Genomic DNA, 12,831 nt, shown 5'->3' with positions numbered 1-12,831 from the left:
TGATCAGCCCATGACAGGCCATTGGACTCGTATATGTCCATCTCTCCGTGTCCTCCTCCTTTCTCTACCCTCCCTCTTTTTTGGCTTAATTTGGTTGCAGCAGGCAGCCAGCACAAACAAAGAAGAGGAAGAGATGTTGTAATTTATATGACGATGCAACACAGCCCGCCCATCCCCCCTTCTCTAATTAACTGCTGTGTGTCTTAACTTGGCAATTGCCTATTATTATTTGACACAGAGCATTGGGTTGATTTCGGTTATTTTGGCCAAACCAAGCTAAAAAAATCTCCTACCATTTACTTTCTCATCGGGGTTCAGAATGAATTAGTGGACCAAACTAAAATCCATTATGGTCACCCTTAAATTTTTTGGATGGATGGATGGCCGCCATCCAGTCCCATCCCCACTTCATTTTATTTGTTCCACAATTCCCGCATCAGCACTATCAAATGAACGGAGTAAACCACCAGTGATTTCATTTGGATTAATACAGAATAATATGCCCTTAAGTGATAGGTCACCCCTTTTGAATGCGAGAGAGTATTCTTGATTGGATTATGCTCAAATTATATGCCTAAAATACACCGACCTCTCCTGTCATAAGTTATATTCTTCGTTCTGTCAACAAGCATTTGTCAACATATTTTGCTTTAAAACCTTCTGGGGATCCATGTTCAACATACTGACATATTAATGCAGAATAATATGCCCTGCTTAACTGACAAAATGTGAATCAACGATTCACGGGAGGGTCCACTCAAATCACTCAAAAAACAAACAAAACACACACAAAGAAAGAGCAGCAAAGAAAGAGCAGGTTGCTCTATGGCTCGTCCCATTCGTCGTTCTTGTAGGAGACCAAAGTGTCAACCTTGTGAATCTGCAACAGCCAGTAGCAAATTCTATTAATTACCCAACAAGAAAAACCTCTCCTTGGAAATGTTGCAAAGTTAGAGACAAACTCTGCAGTGGCTATGGTACCTTGGTATCAAATGAATGCAATTTCACCATTTGGGGATTGGCAATCAGCCTGGGGTCACTCTCAATCCAGGTGAATGGGACTGCAACATCCGTGTCAGTGTATGCTAACACATCAAAAACACCTAAAAAAACCAACCAAGTCCAGCAACAATTACTACAACTGTTCGGCCAAGTCAGAAAATTAAGTAAAATAAATGATAGAAAGCACAATAGATAGTTGTTACAAGGTTCATCAAGGCATGGCAGGTATGTTATGCTGGATGCAATCTGTCTCATGATGGCTTGTATCTCTCTCATAATTTCTTTGTCGCTCTTCTCCCTTGACACACTGGAATCAGATTGAAGTCGAAATATCAAAAACATTTCACAATAATGCATTAGCTTAATCATATATAAAGCTTTGTAATTGAATATCAAGATTATGAAATTACCCTTTCTCGACAACCTCACTGTCTGTCTCAATGCTAAAATTCCACCTCTCCAACACCTCACTGGTGGCCTTGCTCATTATCACCAGAACCACTCTCTGCAACTTCCCAGCTTCCAGCCACTCTTCACATCACATTCAAAACCAAAAATTTAATTTCTCAATTGGAGAGTACAGTATGAATCAATTGCTAAAGAAGTACCGAATCCAGAGTTCCAATGCATTCTTGTGTTTCAAATAAAAATGAAAGTCTGAACAATTAGAATTCAATTTTCCCTCAAAATATGGAATTAGAATTCCATTTCTATGAGAATTGGTTCCAAACAAGTTGTGAATGAAAAAATACCTGAAAGCTGAGCGGTTAGGTTGGCCATAAAGGTTTTGACTCCCTCATCCTGAGTAAGCAACAATGGAAGCCCATACTTCTTCACCTTGCCAAAACTTTCTTCGGGATAAACTCCGCGATTATAGAGAATGCTACCAAATTTTTCCCATCAAAAAATTACTTTTGTACAAGATCCATATCTACAAAGAAGAATTAGAAACAGAAAATAGAACGCTAGTAATCTGAGCATTGTGGTCATTTAGAGTTCTCACCTGTTGGCAGCGTAGCCTGAAAACGGTTTTCCAGGAAGAGCATAAAGATCAGTTCAGTAGCGATGTCCTTAAACCGATAGAAAATCGAGGAAAGAGAATGAAAGATTCAAAACAAGAAAGAGCGATTACGCACCAAAGAATTCACTAACGATGGCGGCTGATCCACGGAGGGTGATGATGTCTTTGGTGGCTGTTCTGGAAGCCATGTTTGAACCGCTCTTCAAGATTGAATCTACAGGATTTGTTTTGAGAATATGCGAGGAAAGAATTAAAGAAAATTTGAAGTCTTCAACTAGGGTTTGGCTCTATCAACGAAAACGGCTTGTGCTGATGGTGAGTAATGATTCAATGGATAGGAAGAAATAATAATAATAATAATAGGTTAGGGTTTTGGGAGAAATTGAAAGAAAATCAGGTAACGGCTAGTTTTGCCTTGAGATTATTGTGGCGCTCCACGATCGAACTGATTTAAAATTTCAGACTTAACGGCTATAAGTGGAGCCCTCAGCCCGCCCACGTTTGGGTTCCTTTATTTTGGAAGTTAGTCAAATCAAAATTCGTAATTGTTGATTTTTTTATTTATAAATCAATTTTAACAATGAAATTCGCAGTTAAAAAAATTATATATGTTAGACATAAACGTTTTTTTTTTATTTTTTTAAATTTAGAACTCTATATTATTAATATGTTCTATTAATTATTATAAAAAATTGGGTACACCGAATATACGTGTAATATATATATATATATTTGTGTTAAATTTGTTTGGAATTTTTTAAAAATTGTGTAGATACTTTTAAATAAATAACAAGTGGTATGTCAAATACCTGGATTGTAGTGGAATAATCGAAATTAATTTGCCTAACAACCTTCGTGGAAGAAAACTATAAAAGTTTTCTTATACGTCCACCCCTTGTTCGCCCAAGTCTCGAATAGTGATACCAAAAATAGTATATGAGTGATTAGAAACTGATTCTAATTCTTGTGTGTTTTTTCATTAGGCTCTATGTCTATTTATAGGTATCACACAGATATAAGAATTTGAATTTGATTCAAATTCCAATTACTTATCCCATTTTATATTGTTAAAATTTAAATGTTAATGAATTTGAAAAACAAATTCAAATTCATAACATCTATCTTATCATTAGGAAACTTATCCCAATGTAACCGTAATTCTAACAAATTGAATAATTCAATATTTATACTACAACTAATTCATTTCACTACTTAACTTTTCAAAACTCAACACTGTCTCACAACTCTCTCTCTCTCTCCCTAGTTTTCTTCTCAATCTTAATGGTCTATTTTTTTTTTTTCAATATTTGTTCAAACTAAAACTTAGGTGGGTGGGTCTCACACCTCTCATAGGCTCATGCCCCTTATAGGATTGACAATTGTTAGGTTTGGTTTTGATTTTTGCCAAAATCATAATCAAACCAAATTTAAACTATTAAAACCAAAACTAAACCATTATCCATTGATTTTAAAAATTAAAAACCATAACCAAACCATTCGATTTTGATTTTAACCATGATTATTTTAGTTTGATCCATATCAACAAATAAAGACAAACTCCTACAAATAGTATTTATAAAAATTTTTGATAACTCCACAATAAATAAAGACAAACTCTAATAAAGTTACCTTCTTCTTGTGTAAAGTTACAAATTAATTTCAAACTTTTTAGATATAATTATTTAATTGATAAAATAAAATAATTTAAGATTAGGTTTTATTTTTATTTGTTAATTACTTTATAAATAGTAAATATTTTATATATTTGTAATGCATTAGTTAAAATACTTGTAAAAAAATGCATTAGTCAATATATATATTATGTGTATATATAATATATTAAATAAATATATATATATATATATTCGGTTCGGTTTGGTTCGGTTACTCACACATTTGGTTCGATTTTAGTTTGGATTTAGTGAATAGCATAACCAAACCATACATATTGAAATAGTGTTCGATTTTTTTTCAAACCAAACCATTACCCAGTCAAACGGTTTTTAACCGCATTGATCGGTTCAATTTTCCATGGTTTCGGTTGCAATTGCCATCCCTAGTCTCTTGTCTCTTATTTTGTCTGTGCCGGACAACATATGAATAATAGAACGGAATTATGTATATATATATAATAGAATAGATAAACTTTGAATGAATAAATTTTAAACTTAATAGTGATACCTGATAGTTGAAGATTAAAAAATTCACATGAGAAACCAGTAAGTAACCGAGCCTCCAAAGATAAAAGATACAAGAAGAGCCAGTCATTTGGAAGTCTGCATTGAATCCCTTTCAAACAAACTGATGGATGTAAACAATTAAATAGCAAATGCGCTCAACAAAACAACTATTTCCCATACAAGTAGTTCCTTTGAACCAAGTTTTTGTCTTGTCTAATTAGTCAACTGTTGACTGTTGAATTCATATATTAATCATGTTTTGAGGATGATGCTAATAATAAAATATTAATATAAAACTTTAATTAATTATGTTTCAAATAATCAAGTGAGCTCTTATATATATAAATTCATATTTACCCGAACAGGAGTTTAATAAGTATTTAAATGAATGAATGAAAGGGGAAAGATCGCTTTAACTATTGTTCAAACCACCACTCGATTGAACTTGTATTAGATATCGAGTAGAAGTTATCTAAACTTACTTAAATCGAGTATCCAAACAAGCTCGGTAAGGCTCAATCGAGTATCAATTTGTTAATCTTAAATGACTTTGTAAATTATCTAATCGAGAGTTTGAAAAGTTTTTGAGTTTTTGTGTGAGCAATCGAATTAAATATATTCACCAATCAATTAAAGAGACAAGATGCTAAAACATCAAGGCTCTATGCTTGCATCATCAAATCAAATAAATCACTTAACCAATTGATTGAAGAAAACACATTAAAATATCAAGTCTTAGGACTTATATCTCAAATCGATTTAATCTCATCAAATCGAGTGGTAGATTTGTTGAAGGATATCAAGTCAATAGATTAAGTCAGCAATCGAGTATGACAGATTTCCATTCGAATACTTTAAATGGAATAGGGAGTAGGTTTCTGCATCTCTTTATCTAATCAATTGTTAAGAATTATATACTCGAGTGATAACATGATAAATCGAATACAAATTAATTAATTGAGTGTTCTTTCTAAAGGCTATTAGAAAATTGATTGAAAGCTAATTGAAGGCTATGTGCAAAATCTAATCAATTATCCTTATTTTTCATTCGAGTATTTATGTGTCGAATTTGAAAAATATAATCGTTATCTAGTTGTTACACAAGAAGATAAAAAAGGACATTTTCTATCGTTTAAGCTTTATTTCTTTATTTTATGTAGTTTGATAGTTGTCTCTTTTAATATGAAGAAAAATATGCTTATTTGTTGTGCAAAATGATGCTTTATTCTTTGATATATGCATATTTTGTATTACTAATTTAACTATTATCAGTCAAGTTAAAGAAGCTGTTAAGTATGTGCAAATAACATATGTTGGCAATGAAGCACCCAACGACATCGTTTCTCACTTAAGGACTCGGGCAGGAGGGTCAGTCGCAACCAGTGCCACGTGGCAGTGGAGGGCAGCTTGGCAACCGCTCGGGCGTCCTTCATCTCGATTGTGCTCCTTGTCTCGTCCTTATGCAATCTGGACAGTCGATCCTGCCTTTTATCTGGTGCAATTCGAGCCTTTCAAATACATCGTGCGACCCCTATTTATTTACTGTGCATTGGGATGTGTAATGTGACAGATACGAGAGAGAGAGAGAGTGTGTGTGTAGTCGCTAGGGCTTGAGGGGGTCTTTCTCATTCTTGATTCAGACTCTTTTCGGCTCCTTCTGGTTTTCTCTCTAGTTCGAATAGGGTAAGTCTCTAATCTATTTCTTGTTATGATTTTGAGGCGTTTTTGATTGAGAACTTGTCTCTGTAAATACGAGTGATTGTGAGACTTGTATTCAGTGTGTTTGTAAACCCTATTTTTAACTCCGATAGTGTAGTGAGCTCTTCGTTATCAAAGCTCAACGTGGACATAGCCCTTTCGGGTGAACCACAGTAAATCTCTCATGTTGATTCTACTTTCCATTTTTATTCATATTTGTTTGTGGTGTATGTTGGTTTCCAATTTCAACTCTATTGTATGTTAGAAAAGGTTTTATTTCAGTGATTCAGAAAGTGTGTGTATGGTTGGGTTGCTATCTGTTTGCGCAACAAGTGGTATTAGAGCCATTTCTTTGATACGCATGGCTGCACTCCCACCCTGCAATTAAAACACAAAACAAAACACAATAAAAGTTTTATATTTTTTTCTTTATTTAGGTGAGAGGTTTATACTCGTCAGTGTACGAGTGCAGTTGTAGTCCAAACTTAAATTTATATTTTCTGAATGAGTCCAGATCGTCCACTGAGAGATTTATTTATGGCAAAATAAAAAGAATGTCACACAAGCACACACGCATTTGGACAAATTGGCAACAAGGTTTTTTATGGTTTTTCAAACAGCAGATACTAGGAAATAAATTAAGGCAGTAATTGAAATAAATACTTTAAGTGAGAATATAAAATTGGATAGTACTTGAGTTAAGACAATTTCAGTGCCAACCCGTTGATTCCCAAATTTTAGCATAAAAGATTAGCAACATTAATTTAATTTCAGATATGAGGGTTTGTTATTAAATGCAATTAGAGATGATGATAGTTCTAGGTTAAGCAATCCCCATACATGATATGTGGGATTCTAATTTAAGCAACTACCATAAATCCAATTACAATTAATATACAAGACAACTAAATTAATCATCCGGGTTTGGGTATGATAGCGTTTCCAGTTCTAGTAACTCTCATGCGTGACATGAAAGCTCTAAGTTAGGCTTACGCTCCAATCCAAACCTAGTGATTTCTCAATAATTAAGATACACTCATACTAAAATTTAAATTAATGTTACTTATTTAAAGCGCAGCTTTCTTTGGGAATCATTGGCGTTGGACACTGTCCTTGCCTTAACCCAAGATTAGATTTAGCTACTCATTTCCATTTAAAAGTTAATTGACATGAATTTAAACGACATAATTTAAATAACAAAATTTAAATGACAAGAAATTTAAAGGCATAAACTAACCGGCCATTTAGGCGGTGGATAATTAAATGACAAGAATTAAAATTGCAGAAATTTAAAGGCATAAACTAACCGTCCATTTAGGCGGTGAATAATTAAATGACAAGAATTAAAATTGCAGAAATTTAAAGGCACAAATTAACCGACCATTTAGGCGGTGAATAATAAAGTAATAATAAATGACATAAGAATTTAAAAGAAGAAAGGAATGAAGTAAGATCACAAGAGAGAATACTAAAGAAAAGGGGAAAGAACAAGAACAATTCTCAAAGAGAGAATTATAAGGAAACAACTAAACTTTGATTCAAGAATAATAATCACACTTACAAATGCAATCAAGTGAGCTATTTATAGGCCACAAGTTGCAATACAAACCACACAATTTCAATTATTCAATTAGACATAATTATATCTAATGGGCACTCACACACTTAAAGTTAAATGGATTTTAGCTATAATACACACCTAATATTAAATGGATTTTAGCTAAAATACATACCTAATAAAGCACTCATAAAGTTAAATGGATTTTAGCTAAAATATCCACCTAATAGTTAAATGGATTTTAGCTAAAAAACACACCTAATAAAGCTCTCACATAAAAAATAAAAATAGATTTCTATAAATTGATTTTTTAATCTTCATTAGGATTAAAAATAATCCTTGGGCTTTCTCCAAATAATATCTTCCATGGGTTGCTCAAATTGGGCTTTAATTCTTCATGAGTTTGAATTCTTCATGGACTTTAATTTTTCATGGGCTTGATTTCTTTATGGGTTTGATTTCTTCATGGACTTTAAATTCTTCATGGGCTTGAATTCTTCATGCCTAAAAAAAAATAATTTAATGTTATTAATAAATTATATATTATATATATGTATTAAACATGGCACACATATATATTAGATTATATTATATATATATATATATTACATGCATGCATATAATGATGTATATGTATTATATATAATTTTATATATTATTATTATTTACTTTAGAACTTCATTTCATTCATCCTTCAATTTAAAGTTGCATATAACCATAAAATATATATTAATATCTAATTTAAGCCATTTTTAAGATCAAAAGAAGGGTATAATTATAACAAATTTTTTACAAAATTAACCACTAATCATACCCCCAACTTAAACATTGCTAGTCCCTTAGCAATCAGACTATACACATGCCAAGCTTTAATAACTGTATGAATGTAAAAATTTCAAATTCGAAACCGAAATGCATAAGATTAAATAAATAATTTAGCATTCTAAATCAGATTTTTGGTTAAAGGTCATACAATCTCAGGAATGAAAATTAGGATAACCAACACACAGACTTACTCCCTCGAAGTTTTGACTTCAAATCTTACTATAGATTTTCTCTCCAATAAAAAGGATTCCTCAAGTGTACACACAAGGAGGTGCACCGTTATAAGGGTAAATGCAGAATAAATTCAAAACTCGGTGCCATCCCAAATACAAGGAATGTATTTTCATGAAAGAACAAGGAAATTGACATAGCTTCATGATTGGAATAATGCTCTAGATGAGTAACTTCTGAATTTAAACATGATTCCCTACTCCAAACTCGAATTCTGAGATCACATGATTTATAGCATCAAAAGGGACCAGACTGGGTTGTAATGGGGCTATAAGGTTAATACGGGTTGTCAAAGAAAAGGTAGAGTGTGCAAAGGGTGTGTCGGGATTTTTTTTTTTTTTTAGCATTCATTTTGAAATAGTTATCCTGAATAACTAAGAGAATTTGCCCCATTTTTTTCACTTTTTTTTTCTTCTTTTTTTTTCTCTTTTTTTTCCTTTTTTTTTCTTTTTCTTTTTAAATATGAAAATAGATAAACAGACTAATTCCCAAAATCACACCAGGTTGGATAAAATTCATATGGTTATGGGTTAAACGAGGGTAATGAAAGAAATTGTACTACAAATGGCTCAAATGGGATAGCAAATGAGATTAATGTAAAGAAAGAAAAAAAAGTTAGTAAGCCCAAAATGAAAGAAATTGATTCCTCTATCATACTTCTACAAAACGATGTTACTCAGTCATCTAATTCAGAGTTTGAAACTAGTTAAACTTATCCGCTATCATACTAGACATTCAAAGCAAATTGATGTTTTGAAGCCATTGAAAAGATAAGATAAACAATGAAGCATATTTAGAGTAAGTGTTATTTCACTTAGAATTAACGGTTATTAGGCTCAAACACTCACTTGGGTAATAGTCTCCACTTCTGTTGAGGGATCATACAGTGTACTAATCAGCTAATTATTGTTACCTTTGACTTTATGACCGATAACCAATTTCTAAATTTTGAATCCCTGATGAATGTAAATTACTTATTCTCATGCATAAACGTTTTCAAATGAGAAATCAATGCATTCATGTTTCGTATTGCAAACTTAACCGGCTATCAGTGCATAACTTTAAAGCTTTAGGAATAGCATTATTTAAAACACATAATAATTTTTTTTTTATAAGAGCAGATAAAGATAATCAATTCCCACAAGACTACAAACTAGTAATTACAAACTCACAGTTAAATATAAACCAGATGATTCATGACTAGACCTTACACCCCCCAACTTGAATTGCAGTAATAAATCAGGGTTGTTAGTAATACCTGTAACTCCACAAGTCCATAGATTTGCTGTGAACTGCTAAAACTTAAACAACAAATGAGCACACCATATATATATATTTATATTTTCACACCAAAATAAAAATTTCATGCAAGTCATAAGATAAGCAAAATGCGTCTCAAGAGTACAAAAAGTACTCCTTACTCAGCCATCTTATCAAAGACTTTGCTAACAATATTCCACAGTTTTTTTTTTTTTTTTAAGAACACAACCAAGAAAAATCCTGCAAGTTGTACAATAACTAGATGCGTCTCAAGAGTACAAAAAGTACTCCTTACTCAGCCATCTTAATAAAGAGCATTTCTCACAGTGATAAATCTAAATTAATCGGACCTCTTTGGCGCTTGTTACTAATTGCCTTAGACTAGTCTATCCGAGGCTCATGAGGATCGTACTGTGGAACATAAGCATGTAATTTCTCTAGCAGCTTATCAATGGTGGATGCAGAAATGAGAATCTTTCTTGCTGAACGAGAAATAAACTGTTGGTCCACAGCCTGATCAAGAAAAGAGAGTAACCCATCGAAAAAATGGTTAACATTTAAAAGTCCAATGGGTTTGGTATGGAGATTACTCTTGGCCCAAGAGATTATACAAAAGATTTCTTCAAGTGTTCCAAAACCTCCTGGTAAAACAATGAAGGCATCTGACTGATAAATCTTACAAGCCATGCGCTCAGACATAGAAGTCGTTTCTATAAGTTGACCGCGTGTAATCCCGAAAATATGTGGTTCAGCTAAAGGGATTGGCATTATACCTACCACAGATGAATTTCCAAGATGTACAGCTTGTGAAACATAACCATTCAATCCACGACTTCCCCCTCCATATACCAAATTAATTTTTTTCTCTCCTAATTTTTTACCAAGTTCGCTCGCTGCAAGTGCGTAACAAATATCGCTCCCAAGTTGAGAGCCACAAAGTACACATATGGTATTGATTCGACGAACTAACTGGCCTTCCATGTTTGTTCCTTTTGTATGTCCTGAAAAGAAGTTTGGCGATCAAAAGTAGCTATACAACAATTCAACAAGAAATAAATACAAACAAAAATCATGCGTATGTATAAGTAGTTGTGATTGTGGCTCACATCTTCCTCTGGTTTTACGTCCAGAAACGGCTTAAACACTTTCTATGAAGCGGGGATAAGCTTCCCATCCAATTTTCTTATAGATTGGCAAACAGGGTCGTTTTTAGTCAGATTCCCAAGACTATAGCGTTGGTGGTCACTTCTGAACTGGGTCCATAAAGCAAGAAGTTCTCTTTGCACTATTCCACATAGATGCGTCTCAAGAGTCAATCGGATATCATCCAAAGACTCCTTACTCAGTCCATCCTTTATGAAACTAATTTTATCTTCTCGATTTATGGACGTAAACCCCACAGATTTGCATCGTGTGTTACAGGTCCATCGAGCACATTTGTAACAACCATTCACTCTTTTCGCTCTTCTTTTCTTCGCAAAACTACTCTTCCCTAAGCCTGGAAAATGCTTAAAACTATGTGAAGTTTCACCAGCTAATCGAACTTTTGCTTCGATTAGCCAACGAATATCTTCAGGGATGTTATTACGCATCAACAGCCAAAGTCTTTCACACCTAGCAGCATAAATTTTTTTCAAATCATTCTGCGGGAGAGATGGATAGTACTTGTGAATTTTTGAGAGATAAAGATTCATTTTTTTTTTAAAAAAAATTATACTAAGAAGAAAGTAAAGAACTATAAACTTTACAAAAGGGATGAGAGTACCTGATCGGAGAATAACACAAAGGAGAGAAGATTGAGCTCAAGAGGGGTGACTTGCCTCATACAGATATGGAGTCTCTTATAGAGCAATGGGCATCACTATTCTACACTCGACTCGAGGCATGCCATAATTGCACCGTCAGACTTGAGGTCGTTTAGCGTCTCATTTTTCAACATTTGGCAGTGTGCCTTTTTTTTTTTCAACGCTCGGCGCCTCTGTTTTCAACATTTGGCAGTGTGCCTTCTTTCTTTATAGGGCAGTGTGATTGCACTGCCCAAGAAAAGATGGCTACCACCAGCGTCAATTCTGTCTCTCTCAATTCAATTTTTTTTATTATTATTTTATTGTTTTTTTTGTTTTAATTTTTTTTATTCTTATTCTTATTATTATTATTAATTAATTTTTTTTGATTTTTTTTTTTAATAAATGTTTTGTTTTAGGGGCCCAATAAAATCTTTTAGGGGCCCAATAAAATCATACATACCACACAAGACAATATTATCGAGTCTAACAAAATTATTTGCACAATGAATCAATTTCAAACACCAATAAAATCAAGTACACCTTACCCCCCAACTTTAATTGCACATTGTCCTCAATCGACAATAAAAGGATAGAAGATAGGCATACTTGGTGGTCTTCAATGCATGAACTCGTATGCAAAAAAATTTTATTTAGACTGCACACAGAGAAACACTATTTGAATCAAAGTTAATTAAGTAATGCAGAAAATGAACAACTTATATATATACTTCTTTATTATTTTATTTTATTCTTTTTTTTATTTAATTTTTTTCTTTTTTTTATTATTTTTTTTTTCAGATCTATAAACATCCATTTAACCTAAATGGAAATGTGGTCTTTTAACGTCAGATTCCCAGACGATAGGAAACTTTCCCTACTCATCAGATGATGATGGATCATCCAAATCCACAACTCCTTCATTCTCCTCAACACTACCCTGGTATGGTTTCAACCTATGACCATTGACTGTTAGAAGCTATCCTGACTCCGGATTTTTTATCTCAAATGCCCCATATCCTGAGATGGACTTGATTACAAAGGAGCCGACCCATCGAGACTTCAATTTTCCTGGGAATAGATGCAATCGAGAATCATACAAGAGTACCCGTTGCCCTACCTGAAAGCTTTTTCGAATGATGTGCCGATCATGTAACTCTTTCATGCGAACCTTGGCCAATCGTGCATTTTCAAATGCTTCATTCCGAATTTCCTCAAGTTCATTCAATTGGAGCTTCCTGGATAAGTCTGCTTTAGTTAGACTCTTGTTGA

At 33.3% G+C, this 12,831-nt stretch overlaps 1 protein-coding gene across 1 annotated transcript; it reads right to left on the bottom strand.

The window, feature by feature from the left end:
• Nucleotides 1–551: 551 nt before the first annotated feature.
• Nucleotides 552–2,448, bottom strand: LOC127810252 (mitotic spindle checkpoint protein MAD2). Its single transcript, XM_052349628.1, has 7 exons — nucleotides 2,139–2,448; nucleotides 2,006–2,021; nucleotides 1,755–1,885; nucleotides 1,413–1,533; nucleotides 1,206–1,309; nucleotides 982–1,103; nucleotides 552–880 (listed from the first exon to the last, which is right to left on the bottom strand). The coding sequence occupies exons 1-7, from the start codon at nucleotides 2,209–2,211 to the stop codon at nucleotides 824–826; spliced, it is 624 nt and encodes a 207-aa protein (XP_052205588.1). The 5' UTR covers nucleotides 2,212–2,448; the 3' UTR covers nucleotides 552–823.
• Between the last annotated feature and the right edge of the window lie 10,383 nt (nucleotides 2,449–12,831).

This window comes from Diospyros lotus, chromosome 9 (genome assembly GCF_014633365.1).
Source record: "Diospyros lotus cultivar Yz01 chromosome 9, ASM1463336v1, whole genome shotgun sequence".
In the NCBI taxonomy this organism is placed as follows: Eukaryota; Viridiplantae; Streptophyta; class Magnoliopsida; order Ericales; family Ebenaceae; genus Diospyros; species Diospyros lotus.
The sequence above is the reverse complement of the archived record's forward strand: the minus strand, read 5'-3'. Positions and strand labels throughout refer to the sequence as shown.